Source organism: Pagrus major, chromosome 7 (genome assembly GCF_040436345.1).
Source record: "Pagrus major chromosome 7, Pma_NU_1.0".
In the NCBI taxonomy this organism is placed as follows: domain Eukaryota; kingdom Metazoa; phylum Chordata; class Actinopteri; order Spariformes; family Sparidae; genus Pagrus; species Pagrus major.
This window is the reverse complement of record NC_133221.1, coordinates 8,510,921-8,532,832: the sequence shown is the minus strand read 5'-3', so window position 1 is coordinate 8,532,832 and position 21,912 is coordinate 8,510,921. Positions and strand designations below refer to the sequence as shown.

The 21,912-nt window shown below is 43.0% G+C and overlaps 1 protein-coding gene across 7 annotated transcripts in view; it reads left to right on the top strand.

Moving 5' to 3' along the window:
* Positions 1–21,912, top strand: part of LOC140999944 (membrane-associated guanylate kinase, WW and PDZ domain-containing protein 1-like) — a 107,075-nt gene that overhangs the window by 75,828 nt on the left and 9,335 nt on the right. For all 7 annotated transcript variants that reach the window (XM_073470532.1, XM_073470528.1, XM_073470526.1 and 4 more), the window contains 6 exons: positions 1,702–2,313; positions 10,337–10,371; positions 13,378–13,633; positions 17,358–17,449; positions 18,738–18,933; positions 19,094–19,396. In XM_073470532.1, the coding sequence (XP_073326633.1) occupies positions 1,702–2,313; positions 10,337–10,371; positions 13,378–13,633; positions 17,358–17,449; positions 18,738–18,933; positions 19,094–19,396 (1,494 nt within the window). The remainder of the gene's footprint in view (positions 1–1,701; positions 2,314–10,336; positions 10,372–13,377; positions 13,634–17,357; positions 17,450–18,737; positions 18,934–19,093; positions 19,397–21,912) is intronic.

The window sequence follows — 21,912 nt, the reverse complement described above, 5'->3', positions numbered from 1 at the left end:
CTACTTGGCCCAGTTCCAGTGTCCCCTCATATGCACTCAGTCTCCAGAAAAGTCCATAAGGGCTCGGGCTTTCCCACCGTGAATTTAGGAAATGCATAAGGGCTCTCTGAATTAATTTTTAAGACCTTCATGCACATTTACCATACTGTAAGTCTGCAACTCTGCAGACCTTGCTTCAGGAAAAAAACCATTATGTAAAGCACTGATGTTGAAACACAGGAACTGCACCAGCAAACATGCAGGATGACATTTTCCTGTTCATTATAAACACACGCCGCAAACCGGCACTGCATACTGTATGTGTACTTGTTTGTCTTGAAACTGACTACAATTTATGTTGATTTGAACCAACTATACGTTTTTGCTTGGAAATAGAAAGCAAACAATCAAAGCTTCCGTTTAATGATCTACATACAGCCTGAAATACCAGCCACCTGCACTTCACTGTGCATAGAAATGTCTCTGTCCAGGTAATGTGATTTTACAAAGAGCTGTCCTAACTCCTCCTACGGCACTCAAAGCCCTCACACCCTCCTGCACTCACACAGTTACGGTGATATCACAGGGGATGTCCATCAAAGGGGGAACTCCACCAATTTTACACATCAAAGAAAGTACTTCTGAAAATATGAAAAGAGTTATATAAAGTCTTTTGTGGCTCCAGAGGGGGCTGTGTGAAGTCTGATAAATTGCCTCTAGTGATGTCATTTCAGGCCGAGTAGGGCAGGGCCGAAGACTAATGAAAAAAATCTGGGTGTGTGGAGTTAGAAAGAAGTGAGGTTACCAGCAATGCAGGTGCCAAGTTTTGACGAGAAAGAAGAATGCATAGAATAAACAAGGCGATATCTCTGCTACTGGCTTTATCTTAAATATGTGAAGAAGTTTTTATGTCTGTGAGGGTCAGTGTTTAGTAAAGGTGTCACGACTTTGATTCTAAAAGGAAAATCAATCAAAATAAGCTTCTATTTTCAATCACTGAAATTAAAATCAGGATCTGCGATTCTCTCTTATGTTCTCCTATGTATGGAGTGGAGAGTTACAAAAGTGGAACTGAACCAATCAGAGGTCACACAGTGAAAGTGTTTTTTTAGCATTTAAATAGAAACTCCAGCAGCGGAGGCAGAGAAATCATGACTTTTATACCTTTTTATTTTTTCTCTCCACCCCCGCCTACATGCACACGTCCGAAGACAGAAAAAAAACACAAATGCACAAAGACGATCAACTGAATGGCACTACGCCTGACGGTATCAGAGGTCGTTCAGAGATCTTTTATTGATTAGTTTGGGATATGGTATATAAGATTTTTTACTCATGGGGGAAGAACTAAACTGAACATATCTGATAACTTTACCAGTGATTCTTTACTGATTTGGTTGGAAAGAGTGTTTACTGAGGACAAGTCTGAAAAACTAAACTTATTTAACGATTAATAGTTTTGAAGAATTGCGACACCCTTAGTGATCAGGGTTTAAGGGGGGCATTAGAACTGGGCCATGCGTCAAGATTGCAGGGGGTTAGATCATATCCCAGCATACATTCTTTTGGTAGTGTTCCTGCTTCATTTCACACATCTAGAGAGTAATAATACATAACACCTACAGTGTGAAAAAACCCTGATTTATTCACTTCAAACCCCAGTAAATAGCTGGTAACTGTGTAAACGATGGCATCACTAATGTGTCATTTTCCCTCGTGCAGGTGATGTGATAGTCAGTGTGAATGACACCATTGTGCTGGGCTACACCCACGCTCAGGTGGTGAAGATCTTCCAATCCATCCCCATCGGTTCCATGGTGGACCTGGCCTTATGCCGTGGCTACCCGCTGCCCTTTGACCCCGATGACCCTAACACCAGCCTGGTGACCTCAGTGGCGATTTTAGACAAGGAGCCTATCATCGTTAACGGACAGGAGACGTTTGATTCACCTTCCAACCAGGCCGGACCCGTTAACGGCATGAGGGAGCCGCGGCCGCACAGCCCCTCGGCCGACGTGACGTCTAACAGCTCGCATGGCTACTCCAGCGATGTGGTCACCCTGGCCTCGTCCATAGCTACCCAACCCGAGCTGATCACTATCCACATGGAGAAGGGCGACAAGGGATTCGGCTTCACCATCGCCGACAGCCTGACGGGAGGAGGGCAGAGGGTAAAGCAGATAGTGGACTATCCACGCTGCCGTGGTCTAAAGGAGGGAGATATTCTGATGGAGGTCAACAAGAGAAACGTCCAGAATATGAGCCACAATCAAGTGGTGGACCTGCTGAGCAAATGTCCCAGAGGCAGCGAGGTCACCATGCTGGTTCAAAGAGGTATGTATTACATCTTGATGTCAAATATTTGTCAGCAGGGGCGGATAAACAGATGCAGGAAGTGAAGTTTTGACATGACAGGATGTGTGATTAAGCGCACAAAAGAATGCACTGTTGTCTGCTGAACAGACAACAGCTTGAATAGTTGGCATGGAGAGAGTGACACAATGAGAAAGCAGGAGAGAAAAGTGAGGAAGAGTGTGGGCGACGGGATGAAAACGCTCGGGCTGGATGGGCTGAAACGAGGAGAGGCGCAGAGACGATGGGCTGAGTTAGCATGGCAGTCGATGAGCAGCTGAGTGTGGGAAGGAGTGGGAGGCTGGGTAAAGAGGCGAGATGGATGAATGAGATGGGAGGGGAGGAGGAGCACATTAGGTCAGGGACTCGTATCTGCTATGAATACGGATGCTGCTGAATTGGGCCTCAGAGACTTTGTCAGTGTCCACGTTTGCGATCATCTTATTTTGTCTATGTGATAATTGGCGTTGTGAAGGCTGTGACTTTATTTTGAAAATACTGTATCTGGAATGAACAAGTGAGAGTATTCTGTTGTCTTATACGTTGTTATTTTTGTGTTTGCTTATGTAATCGGACATTATTAATGCTGATTTTTAATGGCGAGTGCTACTTTCTCTGGTTGCCACACATGACACTGGAATGACCCAGAGATAAATGTTTGTCTCATTGAAATGTCAAAACAAAACAAATTGTTTGCCCGAGTGTGAAGTATCCACGCTGACACTGAATGACATTCGAGGTCCCTCATTTGTGTCCGGTCCTTATTGTTGTTAAATTGCAGTCCATGCCAGCTGACCCAGATCTCTATTAGTGGCAGGTTGGAATATGCACCCAACATCAATTATGCACTCTAATGAGTTGACCTTGTGCACTGCTGCTGGAATAACACTCCTTATTGTGTTAAATGTCAGCATCATTATGAGCCTGTGACAGTGTATCTTGAGAGAGAGAGAGAATGATTCGGATACAGGGCGATATTCCTGCTACCAGAGCATAGAGGGAGATGTACAAAGACAGCAAGAGCAAGACAGAGAGGAAATAAAGGAGAGGATAAGTGTAATGGAGGTTACAGGAAGTCACTGGGGCAGGCAGGGCGGCTGACAACAGCATAGATCATCTCTTTTAGCTTTGACACAAGCCTGTCATCATTATGAGGTCAGGTGAATGGCCAACTGATGAGGAAAACTACAGAAACTACATACACACACAGGCTGCCAGGAGTCAGTATTCAGATTACCGACACTGCTATCTTAATAGTTTGATGTAGTTCAGTTCAGTTCAGTTCAGTTCTACTAGTTTGATGTAGTATCGCCTGGAATTTGAAAAGTAGGCTTTCATTTTACTAAAGAAGCCACATTTCTAAAATGTTAAATGTCAGGTTAAACACCAGTGGCTGTATAACTATTTAGCTGACATAAAATTCTAAATGGACAGGATTATGGTTTAAATGAAAAAATTGTCTGATCAAAGAAAAAGTAAAGAAGAGTAAGCAAGCTTTCAGCAACAGGAGACAACTGACTCACTGTATTAAGGTTTGATATGCAGCCCTTAGATGTGGATCTGGTATAAAGGATGCAAATGCAAAATGGGAAAGGAGTCTGATGTAAGATGCTCCATAACTTTGCTGAAATGTTGAGTTCACATTTTACGGTTTTGGAGATGAAAGTTGACAATCGCAAGCAAAACCTCGTAAAATCTGGGACCTTATTTTAGAAAAAAATATGTACAGTAGTGAACGGTGAGAGACAAAAAATTTTTGGTCCTTGAATTGTGACATGTAGAACAAATATTAAGATTCCTGCCTCTCAATTAAGAGGATTTGCTTCTTTTTTGTTTAATATCAATATCAATATCATATATCAATGGCCCATTAGGCACACAAAATAAGCAATATGAAGACGTGACCTTGCGTTCTGGGGAATTGTGATGGGCAGTTTTATTATTTGTGGACGTATTCTACTTTTTGTACTATTCAGTTTTTCCTGACTCGAATCGAGGGTCTAAGGAAGGAGGATGTCGTTCAATGATTGTGATTTTGGGCTATATAACTGAAACTGACTTGACTACACCATTTAATTTACTTGATCAATCCTATACTAGACATCACAGATTAATCAACGCTGAAAATAATAGCTAGTTGCAGCTGCACTCGGCAATAACAGTTCTTGCGTGCTCTGCTTTCTGTCTGAGAATGATGCGGTGACCTTTCAAGTGATCGCTTGCAGCTAGCGCATAATCATTCACAAACAACAATTATGGGAGCTAAGAGGAGCAAGGTAAAGCAGATAAGAAGAGAGCGAGTTGAGGATGAGAAATAGGAGGACCAGGGATCATGTTTTGAGAAAGTGGAGGTGGAGGATTAGAGGAGAGAGTGTGAGATTTGCTGAATAGCACTGAGAAGTTCAGCGAGGGGAGCGTGTACGAGGGGATTGGTTTTAGAGATGTAGGAGGAGAGGAGGAGGAGGAGGAGGAACAAGGTGGACTTCAGCTAGAGGAGAAGAAGCCTTAATCTGCTCATCTGTGACTCATCAATCTCCGCTGTCTGACTCAGAGTCAGCAGAGGCAGTTTTTAAAGGAGGGCTCAAAGCACAAGGTCAAACAAACAGAACATCACACAAGATTTCTCCACAGGGATTGTTTTCTCTCAAACATGACAGTTGGTTTTTGTCTCCCACAGTAATTGTTATTTTTCTGATTTCGTATCTAATTTGCAGTAGATTGAGATGTGTCACAGAAGTTATAATCATGCAAAATATTCAGTGTTATAATCAGTCTTTATGGACCCAATCACACCGTTTATTTACAATGACTTCTGGGGAGATCACGCATTTGCTTACATACAATTTAATGTTCTTTTTTCATGATTTTGAATGATGAAGTGTATACATCTCGTTCATCTAAAATGCATGTTTTATGCTATCATATTTCATTAATAACAACACTTTCACTAATGTTTGGAGAGCTAATTTACCAGTTGGGCCACAGACTGAAGAGAATGACAGCTTGAGTTTGCCACAAACTAGCAGTTAGTCAGTGATTAAAGCTGCTAGCAAAGCTTTTAGCATTTCACTTACAGCAGTTTACTACTTTGAAGTGACTGTTGTTGTTAGCGACGACGTCAGGGTGAATCGGTCTGTAGCACTGACAAAAATAAAGTAGCTTCAACTTCAAAAGGTTCAAACTGAGTTGTCTGTGTAGAAAAGAAAAACATCTCGGAAAAGTAATGACTAGTTGAAAGAGTCCCTCAAAAAAAAACCATGGCAATGCAGGCACAAAAACAACAAGGACGGAAATATTTAAAAGCCTTTCATGAAAAAAAGCAAATCATTAAAATAGTCAACATCTTTCGACCACTAGGTCTTTATCAGGGCTCCAAACAACAAACAACATGGTGTGGCTATACCTGTTGTAGGAGGCAGTCCTTTGGTCAGGGGAGGGGACACAATACAGAAACTAAATTAAAGGGAAGCTTTTGGTAACACTGTATAATAACCCTCATTAATAAATGGTAAATTCACAGTTAATCAAAATTTAGTAAATGGTTAATAATCAGTTAACAAACAACAAATATTTTGAACCTTTGATTTCGCTGTTTCATTTTTTTCAACCTGTTATGTTACTGGGTCATTGAATAGGTGTAGCCACACCATGTAGTTTGGAGCCTTGACTAAGAACATGTTGGCTTTTCTAATGGTTTGCCTTTTAATGAGCTACCCATTATACAAAAAGGCTTTAAACATTTCCTTTCCCGTTTCATTTTCTTGTGCTTGGAGGGCCTGTATTGTCTTCTTGTTTTTGATAGGAAAAAAAAACATCTTTTGAAACACAACACCAGCTCAACAGTTTATCCCAGGAGGCAGCATTGCTCTGAACTGAGCAGTGTCAGAGTAGTTTGCTTGTGGCTAATCTCAGATACATTCACAGCTTCACAAGTAAAAATTCAAATGTGTTTTGTCACAGAGCATTTGCAGAACGCTGTGGTGCATATTACCTTAACGCTCAGTGCAATGGCAGAGCGGTGTGTCTGACACGAACGGAGCCACATTTCGGTGTCTGGGATGCGCAGCAAATGGTCTCTTAGTTTCGTTTCTGTGGTCGTCGAGCCCTGAGAAGAGGGGAGAAAGGCAACATGTAATTTGTGCGATTGAAAAAAGACAAGAGGTAGAACAGGTTGGTGCGGTAACGAAGGAAGTACCTGCTAAAAGGACTGTGTGGTGAAAGTTGTTAAAAAGAAAAAAAAAAAGCTTGACAAGCCAGATGGACATTTTCAAACTTGGATGTTTATTTTAATTCATTGTCAATGGCTACATCTAACAACACTTCACAAATGTGTGAAATGCAAGTGTGAAGGCGCAGCATCCATTTTTATCTTTCGGGGATTTTACAGCGCTCTTGCGATTATCTACCTGTTCAAACTACCTACTATCACCTAAAGCTCTAGTCTTGGAAATTGTATTAAACCAATAAAATTTTAAAGACAACATCTGGTGTTTTGACACACAGGATCTTCCCCTGTAAAGGAGGCCAGGCCAGCTATGACTCCCCCATCTTGTCTTCCCATCGTTGTTGCCATGACAATCGTGCACAGCGCTCCTGTCCCCTGAGAGACGGAGAGAAAGAAGAGAGAAAATGAAAAGACAGAGAGAAGGGATATAAAATGTAGAGGAAATGAAGGTACAGGAATGAAATATGATGGTAGCAGACGATGAGGAGGAGGAAGAGTGGGACAATATAATTTAGAGTAGATGAAGAGAGGACTTGCGGATAATAGGACAATCTTATAAGTAGAACAAGGACAAATGTTTACGGGTTCGGCTCAACAAAAGAGAACATTACTCATGTTGCACACCCTCTAACAATGTATGTAGAAAACCTGGAGGAAGGGCCATTCTCTCGCTCTGTGTGGGCTCTGCAAAGACCCACCAAGGCCACAGCTTCAGCAGCATATTGAAACAGTGGGCCACTCATCATGCTGCGCATTCAGTTTGTAAAAGCTCGAGCTTTTTCAGAGCTGTTGCACCAGGATGAAAAAAAATCCCCCTTCACACACATATACACACTTTTGAAACCACGCAAGCAAGTCAAACTCACATTGTTCTTTATTCTTACACTGAACAGGAAACTGAAAAATATTCAATCTCAAAAATTCAATCTCTGTGTGAGAAGTTCTTTCGAAAGCCTTGAAGGACATTTTTTGAAACCTAATCAAGACAAAGCAATGCCTGACCCATTTCTTTATCACCAGCACACACAAATTTTAGAGGCTGCTGAACAGAAAAACTAAAGCTCCTATTGCCAATTGATAATATGAACATGTCTTTAAGGCTTCCTGTCTTGAGTAATTCCCTCATAAGCACATTTCTGTGTAATTCTGATAGTTATTATAGTCGTGCTTCACTGTCTGCTGTAAAAGAAGTAAATGAGCCTCCACCACACTGATGCTTAGAGCCAGTTAAGGTCACCGAACAACTGACGGCTCTCGCTTTCACTTCCGATTTGTTTACTTCCCGTCTCATTTGAATGATAATGGACACAGTCTTAATCATTCCGGAAGAAGGTTGCCTCGGATATAATAAAATCAGGCCTTTACATTAAGCCGATCTTGCATCCTCAGTGATCAGCTCAGTCTTTAAAATGCAGCGGCGCTCTGTTGTGGGGTATTGAGCAGAGCTTTACTGTCATTCAGCAGCTTCAGCAGAGTAAAAAATATCAGGATTATGGCTCAGGGGCATAATGTAAATGCTCCGTGTGTCTGTGCGTGCCTGCATACTCTTCAATGTCTGTGTGCTGTGCATAAATAAAAGCTCACCTTCTTTCACACCTGACTGTGTTGGTAGTACATCTGTATGGCATGCATGAATTCAAGGATGCCTCCACACAGTTGCGTGTGTGCAGGAACATGCCATTCCCATATTTCTTTTCGCCGAGCTTCAGCTGCTCATAAATGTTACATTCAGCCAGATTCAATCAACTCTGAATCGCATGTATACATCAGCATCACAATGCCAGAGGAAGTGTTAACGACTGCATCATGCATGAAGACGCGTTCACACCGTGCAGCATTTGATTCAGACGCTGTGGATGAATGTAGAGTTTGGGTCGAACAACGTCCATTCCTTGAATCTTTATTCTCCTCCAGTTCCAGGCCCATATGTATTAGCCATATGGCCGTAGTTAGATCCAATTTCTATACACTTGAAGGTAATTATGTCGACCTCGTTGCCAGTTTGAAGATTTTCAGAGGTTGTTTCAAAGTGGAAGCTTTTTATTGACCTCCCACACTGTGTAATTTAGGGCTCCTGGGTCATATAACCTGCTGTTGTAATGGGAAACACTTATTATTGACATCTGACCTTCTCCTGTGTGTGTGTCATTCCGGGGTCAGACTCACACACACACACACACACACACACACACACAAACATTCATCAGCAGCGGAGATGTTTCACTTGCTCAAGTAACTGGCACCCCATAATCTGAGGAAGACGAGAGAGGGAGAGAGAGGGAGGGGAAAATAGCGAGGATAAATTATGAATCGTGTAGAGAGAGGGGCTTTGCAGCAACAGAGAGTTTTAACATTTAATGATTTTTTTGCCAATGCAGCAGAAAGAGGCTAAGATGGATGCTCGCATGTTATTGCATGTCTTTATGTCGTTCTATTAATAGTTCCAGTTGTGTTTTTCTCTCTGTGCACGCTTGGTATCAGATGTTTGACGGCCTCTGTAGCAGAAATGACGGTGAACGACACTGTATTGGATCAAAAGTCTGGCATTAATGTAAATGTGCTGCTGCTCACTTAGACTGCTGTGACTGTATACAGAACTACTTGATTGCCTTGGCAACTGCAACTCTTTGTCCTGACCCTGCCTCATGTCATTTATGCGCTCATTTGTCTATTTTTATCTCAACATACTGAGCTGTATAGTAAGTCGCAGGAAAAGAAGCATCAGGGAGGGAAAGGAGTTTTCTTGGAAAGCAGTGTGTGGGATAAACAATCAAGTGGAGTCTGAATAGGTCGGTGTTAATATGCTCGAGGTAGAGGAACCGACGTGATGAATCAAATGTTGGGGTTGTGATGGATGTGAAGATAAAGCGGTTGAAGTGGGAATGTAGATTATTCCCTACACTGGTATGCTGTGAATCCACTCCCCTGACGACTGGCTCCTAGTATTAATATTTCATTAGCACAAATGAGATTGATCTTCTTGGTGACTCTCTACAGTATGTTAACTGGTGTGAGAGAAAGAGAGAGAGAGAGAGAGAGAGAGAGAGAGAGAGAGAGAGAGAGAGAGAGGCAGATAGAGGGTGTACAAGTCATGTTGCATGGAGGATGAGGAGGGGGAGGGAAAAAAGGAAGAAAAAGGCAGAGAGAGAAGATCAGCCCCTCAATGTAAGCCTTGAGCAAAGCAGAGGGAGTGTAGAGGAGAGGAAACAGCTCTGTAGTTACTCAGAAGATGTGCATAGTAAGGCAGAAGCTCAGGCTTTCCTTTGATATGATGCTTGAGCTGCTGAGCTCCGTTCTCAGTGGGTAATAGTTGAGATTCTGCTGGAGAGCTCATGGTTTGAGACAGCTGGCAAGCGGACTAGAGGGAGGGGGTTCGTGGCTGCTTGTGGGGACCTGTAGCTCGGACCGGCAGTCCGGAGCTGCTGCAGCATAAGTCAGCCTGTGTAATGCAGATAGATCAGTTGCTCCTCTTCTAATAGCACGGGTGAGAGCGCCGAGTGGAGCGGGATACAGCACAGGGGGGAGGAGATCACTTGGATTAGCGAGCAGCCTAGCGCAGTGTGTTGCTCAGAGAGAGAAAGCAACAGAGAGGAGGAGGAGGAGGAAGAGGAGGAGGAGGAGGGGAGAGAGAGAGAGACAGCTGGGCCAGTTGCGCTCTGCTCTGCAGCAGGAACCAGGGTCCATTCGTTCGTCCTGGGGAGTTTTTTTGATCAGAGGGGACAAGGGAAGAGCACAGCAGGTCATTAATGCTCTCTCTGTCTCTCTGCCGATGTTTTGCAGGAGTGGTGCCAGCCAAGAGGAGTCCAAAGCTGGTGGTGAGTACTCTGAGCTTCAGCTCTTTTGTATGTATGCATGTTTTCTCTACTGAGTGAAAGGAGCGCTATTTAAAGACCAAAAGAAACAGAGATGTCATATCTAACTCCTGTTCTACGGTTGTGCATCCCGAGCTTCATACATCTTCACGTTTTATCCCACTGCCACTATTTCTCTTCACTTCTGTCTCACTCTGCCACTTTGACTTTTTTATTGTTGTCCTCTTGTTTTTCTTGCCTCAGTGTTGTCATTTCTCTTTGTTTTATCCTCTGTGTTTCTCTCTCCCTCCTCTCCTGCCACACTGCCATCCTGTGACTGATTAAGCATAGCCTAGGCAGAACAGTGTAACAGTGACCAGCTGTTGGGGAGGGCAGACAGCCACAGCCAAGGGAAGAGGGGAGAGATGCATGAGAAAAAAGATAGGAAAAATTGATGTGGATATGGGAGGGGAGGACCAGTGAGAAGATGGTTTGTCCCTCAACAGTGAATCACTATGATAGCCCACAGATACGGAGGCTAACAGACAGGGAGAAGGGGGCAATGACGAGAGAGTGAGCCGGAAACAAAGCAGAGGGGGATTGGGGAAGCTGGAGGAGAGATTGCAACAGATTGCAATGTGACTCGTAGTTGTGATGGATAAAAGAGGAAGGGGAAAGAGGGTAGAAAGAGGCAGAAAGACCAGCTGTGTGAACGAGGGTCCCTGAAGGGACAGTGCAGTTATTCAGGAGTTTAAAAAGCAAATGCCTTCCCATTTTTACGACTTATCTCAACCTGATAAAAAATCAATACAACCTCAGAAAAGATGCCCCTGCAGCTTTAAATTACTGTCACCCTAATTCACCCCTGGAGAGCCGTCGAGTTATAGCAGAACGACGTTTCCTCCGGACAAGCTCATCCAAGGTCAGTGATGGGTTCAATTCCCACCACTTGAGTAGAAGAAAACCTCGTCCAGCCATTCTTGACTGACATTTAAAACCCTCCCCTCAGCTGGCTGGATGTTAGAATTAGGATTAGTTTGAAATGGTTTCAGTCTGGGCTGTGGGTGTTACCTATTCAGGTCACATGGCACAGAGGATGGAGTAGGGATGGGTGCTGTAAGGGGGTCGGGTGGGACCAATAGTGGCACTGCCTGACTGTCACTTTGGATTAGTTTTCCAGTGAGGAAAAGCCACTTTTCCCCCCTCTGTGTTATGTCAGTGAAATGTCACGCTGCATGCGACGTTGTGTCAGCCCAGAACAACCATTTTGCCTCCAGTTCAGAGTCTAAATAAATGCTCACAGTAAACTCACATATGCGAGAGAGACTGTGCTGTCTCAGCACATTAAGCAAGTCTCCAGTGATCAAATGCCAAGTCAATTTTGCATGGCTGTTGTCCTCATTAGGAAGCATTACTGAAAATTTGACCCTCATCTCGTACAGTGTGATGAGTGAGACACTGTGCCATGGCTTTTCTACCATTTAATGCACTTGTTTATTATTCATATCAGATAAAAAATGATTCAGTTGTCATTTTGGCGCCTTTTCGGTGTCAGTAATTGCATTTTCTCGGTAAGGCTCATTCATCATAAAGCTGTAAAGTGTTGTAATGTGCATCTGCACATAATAACATGGTGACATGTACATTCTCTGGTTACAGAATCAGAATACAAAGACTGCAGAAAACCATAAGGTGCCGAGCAGCACAGTAACGTGCTATAAAAAAAAAAGTCATGGTCCTATATATTGTCTAAGCAGGTGTTCAGATCAAACACAGCCCTGTACTAAGACAATGCAAGGAGGTTTATTGGTGGGGACGTGTTGCTAAAAGCACTGATGACAAAATTCAATATTGTTTTAGTGACAGATTCAGGAATTTGAAGGCTTATCAGGTGTCAAAACAACCAGAAAAGTTATCACAACAGCAGTTATTCCATCATTTGTTGTGACAATCGTTAGGTAAACAGTAGAAACACTCTGTTCACATTACAAAGTAATCTACCAGGAATGTGCCCTTGCACGTACAACACTGAAAAAGTTGGGACACTGTGCCAAACATGGTACATTGCTTTTTGACTTGACTCCATTGAAAACAGCACAAAGACAATATATTTAATGTTTTACCACATAAGCTTCATTAAGTTTTGTAAATATAAGCTTATTCTGAATTTAATGCCAGCAACACATTTCAAACTAGTTTTATCGGATGATGTTGCATTTAATGCAGCCAGGGAATGAAATTGTCTCCTGCCAAATGCAGCATTAATGTTGCCTGTCACAGGTAAAACTATCAGGCCACCTGCCATCATGGCTTATACTTAAAAAAAAATTACTTAGGGAATAAGGTTACATGACGATGTGATATATTCCATATTTCTACCATCAGGTACCAGTGAATCAATGTTTACAATTCTAAAGCAATCTACATAGATTTCAGAAGTGGCAGGCTGAAACATTGAGTGACCATTTAAATTTTTAGTAATTGAATATTTCAATTGCTGAACATTTTATTTCACTGTAGCAACAAAGCACTCACAATACTTCTCTCCCATCCACCAGCCTTCTTCTCTGCTGTTGAGATTTTACACATTCATGTTTTAATTGAGACCAACCTTGATTCTATGCATAAGCTTCCATGCAAGGGACCCTTTGCAATAAACAAAGATTCATAAAAGGCAATATCTTTGTTCATTAAATTTCCCTCACATTTCGATCTGTCTTTGTCTCGCAACCATGGAAACCAAGTCATTTCTCCTCACACTCCAGCCGATGTTTTTACTGAGAGATGTTCTACTGCAATGTCTAAAAAAGATGACCTTGGATTCGTTTTTCTTCCTCTTTGTCCTCCATCAACACCTTTCTCCCTCATCTCTTCTCCCCTGTATCTCACTCTCATCACTGACTCACTTATCACTCTCACTTTTTTCTCCTTTGTCTGCCCTCTACCTCCGTCTCCTGCTTATATCCACCCCCGTCACTTACATACATACACCTCTCACTCTCTCTCTCTCTCTGTTTTCTGTCCACCCAGCATCAGTTAGAGAGGAAAGACAGCCAGAGCAGCTCCCAGCACAGTGTGTGCAGCCATCGCAGCACCCACACCGATTCTCCCAGCCACCCACCCTCTGTCATGCCCAGTGAAGCTGTGGCTCCCACTCCTGCTGCCCCCACCCAGCCTCTGCCAGGCCTGCCCCCTCAGGACCCTGCAGATGGCACCCTCACCCTGCAGAAGAAGCCAGACCCCTTTAAGATTTGGGCGCAGTCCAGGAGCATGTACGAGAGCCGACGTGAGTACAACTCTAACTTATTTTAGGAATTTTAAAGCTTTGCTGACTTTACAGTTTAAACAGTCAGCAAGATTTAACCCCAAGCTATATATTACCACCTTCTGTAAGGAGGTCATCTGGCCAGAGACACTTAATTCAGGAATAAAAAAAATCAAATAATGTCGAATGACCTACCTAAAGATCCGGGGCTTTACATTTTTGTGGATGTCAATTTATGTAATGATTTATTTTGCCATTTCTTTCTTTAGATATGTTGGTGGATGTGTTTTTTTATCATCTGACAGAGTCGTTTCCTATTTTATCTAGTCCTTAGGATGAGCTAAGCTAACCAGTCGTGGGCTCTAGCTTCATTTTTCACAGACAGACATGAAATTGGTATTGATTAGGGATGCACAATATGGATTTCTTTCAGCCAATACGGACAACTGATAATAACCTGCTTCTCATGGCCGATACCAAAAAGATAACCAATGATTTCACACATTTTTTATATATTTTTTTTAAAAAAAGTTCCTAACCCGTAAATGACACACCCGAGGGTAAGAAAGGCTAAGACGTAGTGGGCAAAGATGAATGATATTGATATATTTAAAATTGCATAGCTCTTCTTCTTCTTCTGATCGCAAACCAACTTGCAAGATGCAAACAGCCACCAACTATATGCAAGTTTGAAAATGCTGCGCTTTGTAAGTCAATGACAGCAATTTGGCTTTATATCAGCTGCCTTTTTAAAAAAAATCCATTTATTGACTGGAATTTCACAGATACCGATAAATAGCCCATAATACAGATTTACCAATATATATTGCGCATCCCTAGTACTGATATCATTATCTCAATTTCAGCAGCAAAAATGACAAAAATACGTAAAAACAACTTTGGGTGCTATATAAAATGTTTTGGGAATTTGAATTTGGGATTGGAGGTCAGGAAAAATATGATTCAACAGGTAACTGATGGGGGGATTGTTAGTGTTTAATCTTGTCCACTGTGCCAGTTGAACCCTGGAAATATCTCTGAATGCTTTGTTTAGAGTGCATTCACGATTGTATTTCTTCAAGTTGCACAGCAGAGGATACAGTGTGTTCCCCACAGGGCCCATCTCTGTCTATGTGTGTTTGTGTCTGCTAATGCCTTTTTGTGTGTTTGCTAAACAACTGCGCACTCACTGAGTCACAACTGATCCTGGTGACAAAAGGTGCCTCCAAGAGGGAAGTGTCCTTGAAAACACACGAGTGCTAGCTGATGAATGGTTTGATAGCGTGTGTGAGTGTGTTTGAGTGTGTGTGTGTGTGTGTTGTTTCCTGCATATCATCCAGGGCGACCTTAGCCTTTTAAATCATGTTTAAAAACTGACCAAATTAACATCATCAGCAGCCAAACAGCTTGTCTTACGCCCTGTTTAGTCACTGCAAAACAGACAATCCAAAAAGCCAAAACTGGAACACAAGAAAGTAGGCAGCCTCTCTGTGAGAATCCTCAATATCATTTGCAGTCAGGGCTTATTCTTACATTATTCATGGGGAAACACTGTAAGGGTGTCAAACCGCTTCTTTTCTGTTTCTAATAGAGGAGCCTGCGAGAATAGGAAAGGATCCTCAAAAATAGCGGGTTCACTCGATTGTTCTGGCTGAATTACATCTGTCAGACCTCCTGTACTTGAACTATAGGTGATATTCAAAGGGAGAATAGACTGTATATGTCATCAAATACATCTCAGTGTTGTAAAAGATTATTTTGTGATTGTAAAGAGGTGGCAGGGCCAACGTGTTAGCTTGTCGCATGTTGTGTTTGTTGCCAGCCAGACATGGACACGCCGTGTTTTGCAGCGCTAGTGGTTAATAATCACGGCTGCCTGTAGAATCTAGGACTGCTGCTGATTAAATATTAACTGGGCCCGGAGAGGGCTGCTTTAAGCTGCGGCTGATTGGTATATCTGTTTGATAACCCCTGAAGGAGCTGCAGCCCCTTTTTGAGTCGGCGGGGGGGTGGAGAGGGGAGACACAATGAAACAAGAAAGAGAGAAGGAGACAAAGAAGGAAAAAGAGGCCCAGATTCTCTGTCTTCAGTTTGTCATTGTCTACAAGTGTGTGATCTGACGAGTTTGGATTGTGATCGATCTTAAAGGAATCCACAATCTCCTTTTTTTGGTGAAAAGTAGAGGGATTTATTGTTCTTTCACTTACTTACTGCGCTACGTGAACTTACCAATAGAGTAATCTAGCAAACTAGGTGTGTTTGCTGATTGAACAAGTTACCTCTTCTGGATTTTTTTCTTAAACAGAAATGGAGGGTGAAAAAACTCAAGGCATTGCTGACCAAATATTGACCACGGTTTTTGCCGTGGCGAAAATTATTCGGCTTGTGATATGTAATAAAAAGTTTGCCATTTCCAGGAAAATGAATAACAAAACACAGTGCAGTACATAAATGGCAATTACATCAGCCCCCTTAGTTCCTACTGGGTTTTTAGTGGTTGGGAACCCCTGGCGAAGACAGACCAGTTTAAGAAAGGGTCCTCTTTTCAGCAGTGAAATACCTCTTGAATTGACAAAGGCAGCTTCCAAGACAGCATGTGTTGTGGCTAGCGGTATGGCAGATGTAGAGCTTGGGCCAACAAAAGAAAAATTCTTATTATTGTGTTTTAATGGTGTAAAGAGAAATTCATCAACTATTTCAAGACTGGCGATAGTCTAGAGGGCACTTAAAGATTGAGAAAAAAGATCGCAATTTAAATCATGGATTGTGATTTCCTTCATATTGATTGTGATATTTTTTGGCAAGATCACCCCACCTGTTGTTATTCATGTGCACACTGCTTACATACAAGTTAACACATGTATCAATTGAGTGCAGAGTATTTCAGTGGCAGGACAGTGTGACTGAAAGAGGAGCTTCTGAGAATTTTGCTTCCCTCGACATTACGGCTGTGTTATCTGTTTCACACAGCCGTACCTCTTTCTGTTAGTTTACGCTGAGCTTTGATCACTCAGCGGAGGGTTAATTACAAGTTTAGCCAAAGCAGTTTAACTTACACCAAGCACATTATCGGGGGAACGGGAGAGCTGAAGCTAATGGGTTCACTACTGGCCTAACGCGGCAGCCGTGTAGACAGCAGGCAGTGCACGAAGAAATGGCCTGTGCCGCCTGTGCGGACTGGCCCTGTGGGCTGAACAGACTGACACCAAATTGCCTGTGTCCTCCTCCACAGTCTGCTCTGTCCATGGCGGGATGCAAATGTGCAGGGATCTGTGTGTGTGTGACGGAAAGCAGGAGAAAAAAAGCCAGAAAGTGAGGATGTACATCCATGTGTGTGAGAGAGGTCCAGGTATAAATGGGGGCTAATAATAGGGATCGCCATTGAGTACCTTTTCAGACTGCAGGTCTGTGAGTATGAGAAGGTCACAGCGTGAGACTTGGCAGCCTAGTTTGTTGTCTACACATGAGAACAAGGAGGCTGGGGAAGGAGCAGCTGTTGATCCTGCCTGCTCTCATTCTGACGCTAATACAAAACACGTTATTGATCGGCGAGTATACAACTTGAAGTGGATTTTTGGTAATTGGAAAAAAAGGAGACGTAACTTGTTGATTAGTGCAACAAGCATTCAGAGATTAGCCTACATAAATGCTAATCAGTCAACACTAAGCAGAGCCTGCAGGTCTTTGTCGTATTGGGTGATTGGTCTTCATGGAGTCCTCTTACTGTTTCTCTTGTGTATTTCAGTGCCAGATTGCCAGGAGCAGGACATTTTCCTGTGGCGGAAGGATACAGGCTTTGGCTTTCGTATCTTGGGAGGAAATGAACCCGGAGAGCCTGTAAGTATCCCTCTGCCTTTGAATCCCATCAACAGTTAATTAATTAAAACAGGGACACAATCATATAATGCTCATAATTTGAAATCTCAGAATGCTTTGTCCTTTTTCTGAGAATGCCCCAGTTCTATAAATGTTTTGTTAGGTTTCTCTGTCTTTCTTTTTCCTCCTGCTTTTCTGTTTTAGTCTGCCTTGAAACCAGAGTAGCAGAGAGTCGTAACACATCACTCTGTCTCTATCTGAAGCTGTTGGTCTCAGGAGGATCATATAGACAGCTTGTTAAGAGAGGCAAAGGCCTTATCCTCAATCCCTCTGGTTGTGCGCCATATATTTGTCTTTAAAGGAGGGTGCAAGAGGGAGAGTGGAAAGCAGATATTGAGGAATAGAGGGAAATAAAATGGCAGCAGGCTTCAGGTCTACCCCACAGGAGTTGGTACTTGTTGTTCGTGCCAGAAAAATGCTGGGTGGTAGTTTGTTGCTTGTTTCTGTCGGAGCTTTGTGTACACTCCCACACAGCGCCTGAAGCACACAAGCTTCTCCATGGCCCCGATAGGCTACACTGGCCTTCTTGGTTGCTCAGCCACAAACACCTTGAAGTGATGCAACAGTAGACTCTGACATGCTGCTGTGTTCAACCATGGACATATAATGAGAACTGGATACAGCATCAGAGGCGGAGCCCTGTTCATTCCTATGAGAGCTGTTCAGAGGCGTATCAAGCCCAAAAAAAGTTTGACATCTAAGTGTAAAATTACAAGGATGTTCTCCATAGCTTCCTCGTTGTGCGGCCCATAGACCATGGGCACCACAGACTTCTGACAGATGAGTCACCTAACTCTCAGTTTAGCCCTCAGCTAGCCTGAATGGTGATAAAATATTTTAATAGTGCGGCTCTTCTCGACTTTCCAAATTTTATCAGGCCTAATAGATCAAATTCTGATGGTAAAACCTTTAACAATGTAAGCTCATGGCAAAAAGTCTTTTTGCATCATGTGTCGTTGTTATTACACAGTTTGGCCACTATGTAAAATTGTCTGCAAAGCCTGGCGCTCTTCCCGAGGCCTTGTGTTTAACAGATTAATTTAAATTAAGAAGGAGTTAAGTCACAATGACTCATTGCACTTTCTCTTGGCTGCTGGTTTAATTTACTGCAGCTTAATGACTCTTAATTAGCCTCAGTACTGTATCATTATTATAAAGCTACCGTGTTCTGTTGAATGAATTACAGCATCATTTTAACAAAAGTCAGTCGTCCATTACATCATGCATTTTGTGTGCTTGCCTTTCCCAGATCTACATAGGGCACATAGTGAAATACGGGGCAGCAGATGAGGACGGGCGCCTGCGGTCGGGCGATGAGCTCATCTGTGTGGATGGCACGGCGGTGGTGGGCAAGTCCCACCAGCTGGTGGTGCAGCTGATGCAGCAAGCCGCCAAACAGGGCCATGTCAACCTCACTGTCAGACGCAAGAGCTCCGGATATGGAGGTGATGAAAGTTTAACATAAAACTTGTGCATGTGTCACATTCATGTTATATAAACAGAATGAACACTGCTTGCTGTTCTGCGCACAAACTATTTAAAACCTTGCCAAGGTTGGTGACATGAATAGTCTAACAAGTGTGCTCTCTTCCTCCTCATTCCTAGTGTCAAAAGGGGAAGGTGACGTCCCCCCTTCACCGGCCTCCTCCCACCACAGCAGCACCCAGGCACCCAGCCTGACGGAAGGCAAGCGGACCCCCCAGGGGAGCCAGAACTCCCTCAACACCGTCAGCTCTGGCAGCGGATCTACCAGCGGCATAGGCAGCGGTGGCGGAGGTGGCAGTGGCAGCGCGGTGGTGCCCGCCTCCCTACAGCCATACGATGTGGAGATCCAGCGTGGAGAAAACGAGGGCTTTGGTTTCGTCATTGTGTCATCTGTTTCCAGGCCTGATGCCGGCACCACTTTTGGTAAGTTAGGCTGACCGAGCCGGAGCTAGTTAAGACTGACAGAGACTTCTACTCAGTTTGACATGTGAATTTACTTTGTTTACCAGTCCGTTTGACTTTAAACTGGGTCAATTTAGATTTTAATCGGACTCAACAGTTGGATCGTTTGGGCAATTGTAATCTTCTTCTAAAGTGAGAAATGTTTTTCTGAAGATCATTATTTTTCTCTGATGAATTTACTCTCCAACTGTGAGCAGCAGCATAAACAACTTCCAAAACACAGCAATACTCTGATTTCAAAGCAGTATTCTTCAAAAGGTTAATACATGGCATGCGATAAAACTATTAAACTTTTATAGCATTTCTGTATGGTGCGCAGAGCTTTTAAGACCTTTTAAGTGCCAAACAGATTGAACTTGATATCTGTTTCACAACTGTACTGTCCAAAGTATGAAAATATGGTGGAAAACCAGTACAGATGATATGGCCAGGAATTATTATCATAATAGTTTTTTTTAATACTTCCCAACAGTATCTAACAATATTTCTTAATGATGTAATAATTATTCTTTTACTTAATGTAGGTCTGATTGTGCTGACTGAAACCCCACAAAAAAAGATTGAACAGCATCCTGCATCACAATCTACTGTGGAAACAACCCCACTTTAAGTTTATAGGTGTCTCCTGACACTCTGCCATCAGACACCAAAACTTTTAAAACTCAATTATGCATTTGCGTTCATAAATTAAATATAAGACTTTTTAATACCTTCTAAGCCTTTTTAGATCAAACTAAATGTCATTCTTTTTAAGCATTTTCAAGACCTGAAAACCACAAATACCTGAATTGAGAGTACACAGAGAGTGTACTGTAAATGAACCACGGAGTCAGAAATGTCTGATGCCATCTCCTGGAAGGATTACAATACTTTCTCCTCATGGAGTTTCCTTTGCTTTGTGAATAGCAGGCGTGTTGCGTTTGACAGGAGTGCTCCTGATGTCCCAGACAGAGGTCACACACCTTCTATCATGAGCTTCCCGATAAAGAAATCCCTTCATGTGTGGCACGCACTCCCTCAGGATCAGGCTTGCTGAGACTTTATCATCAACACCATCATCATAGATTCATGCCTCACAGCTGCCCTCACCAATTCATTCAGCATGTAATTGAAGTCCATTCAGCACACTCCAAAGCTGTCTATACCATTTACGTATCACTGCAAAACAGCCTAATTGCATTTATTAAGGTTGCCCAGGCATTGATGAGGAATTGTAGATGTCCTCCGCGAACAAACTTGGTATTAACCTCTGAGTGATGAATTTCCAACACCAATGTCATGCCAAGGTCTCTTGTATGCCAAGCCATTATGATGATGTACTGTGGTGTGTCACAGGAAAAACACAAGAATGGATGAGACGTTAGCCACACTGACTGCCCAGGGAAAATTTCATTGATCCCAGGGGCTAATGGTGTTGCTCTGCAAAATGCGATGCAAGAATTAACGTGTTATTTATAGTGACACCGGTGACAGTGCTAGTCGACAACAACCTTGTCTAAACGTCTTCTAGTCTTTTGAGGTTCCTGTTTTTGCTGCTGCCACACTGTGCTCGCGCCTGCTCTATCCCGTCACTATTCCTCTTGGGACGTCGAGATGAATGGACTTTGTGCTTTCATGCGCTGATCTGGGATCATGCTGTAGCATCCTGTGCTCACTCTCCTAATGGATTCCAACCATGTGGGACATGAGGTGAAATGTGACAGAGGAATGTTTGTTACTAAAAAAAACATACCCTGAGCATTCTTCCAGGAGTGCCGGATGTTTGTCACTCCTGGGAAGAACAAAGCGGTTTCAGCTGATTCAATCTCCAATACATCATGGATACTTAAATAATGTTTATCTCCAGTCCAGCAGCGTCCATCCCTCCTCTCATCCCCTTCTACTGTGACCTGGGGTTGGTGTTGTGCTCAGTAGAATGGGTTTTAAATCCTGCACACTTGCCACACCCTGTCATGTCCCACATCTCATTATTCAGATAGTGACAAGTGCATCTTTTAGTCACGACAGCGGGAGGGTAGCTGCAAAGAAGGTGATGTAATAAATATGGATGATGCAAAAATACTGGATGGAAGGGGGAGCGAAGGGAGGAGCAGAGAAAAAGGGAGTGAGACGGAGGGAGGGTGAGGAGAACTGGAGGAGATCCCCCGGGTCCGTTCAAAGATTCTGTGTAAACAAGATGTGCAATGTTGAACACTGTCACTCAGGTGCAGCTCGTATTCCTTGCAGTGCATTGACCACATGACTTGTGTCATACATCAACTATGGCCGTCTCTTCTGTAGGAATCCTTATCATTTTCTGAACTGGTCAAGATCCCACAGCTCAATTGCCTGAACGTCTTACAGTGCTGCAACGATTGTGTGCTCATTGATCCTTGGCAGGGAGGTGTAGTCATGATACTGTGACCAGTGTAGTGATAGGCTGTCAAACGTTAACCACTTTAGGCTCTGACCAGTGGCATATGCTTTACAGCCTATTG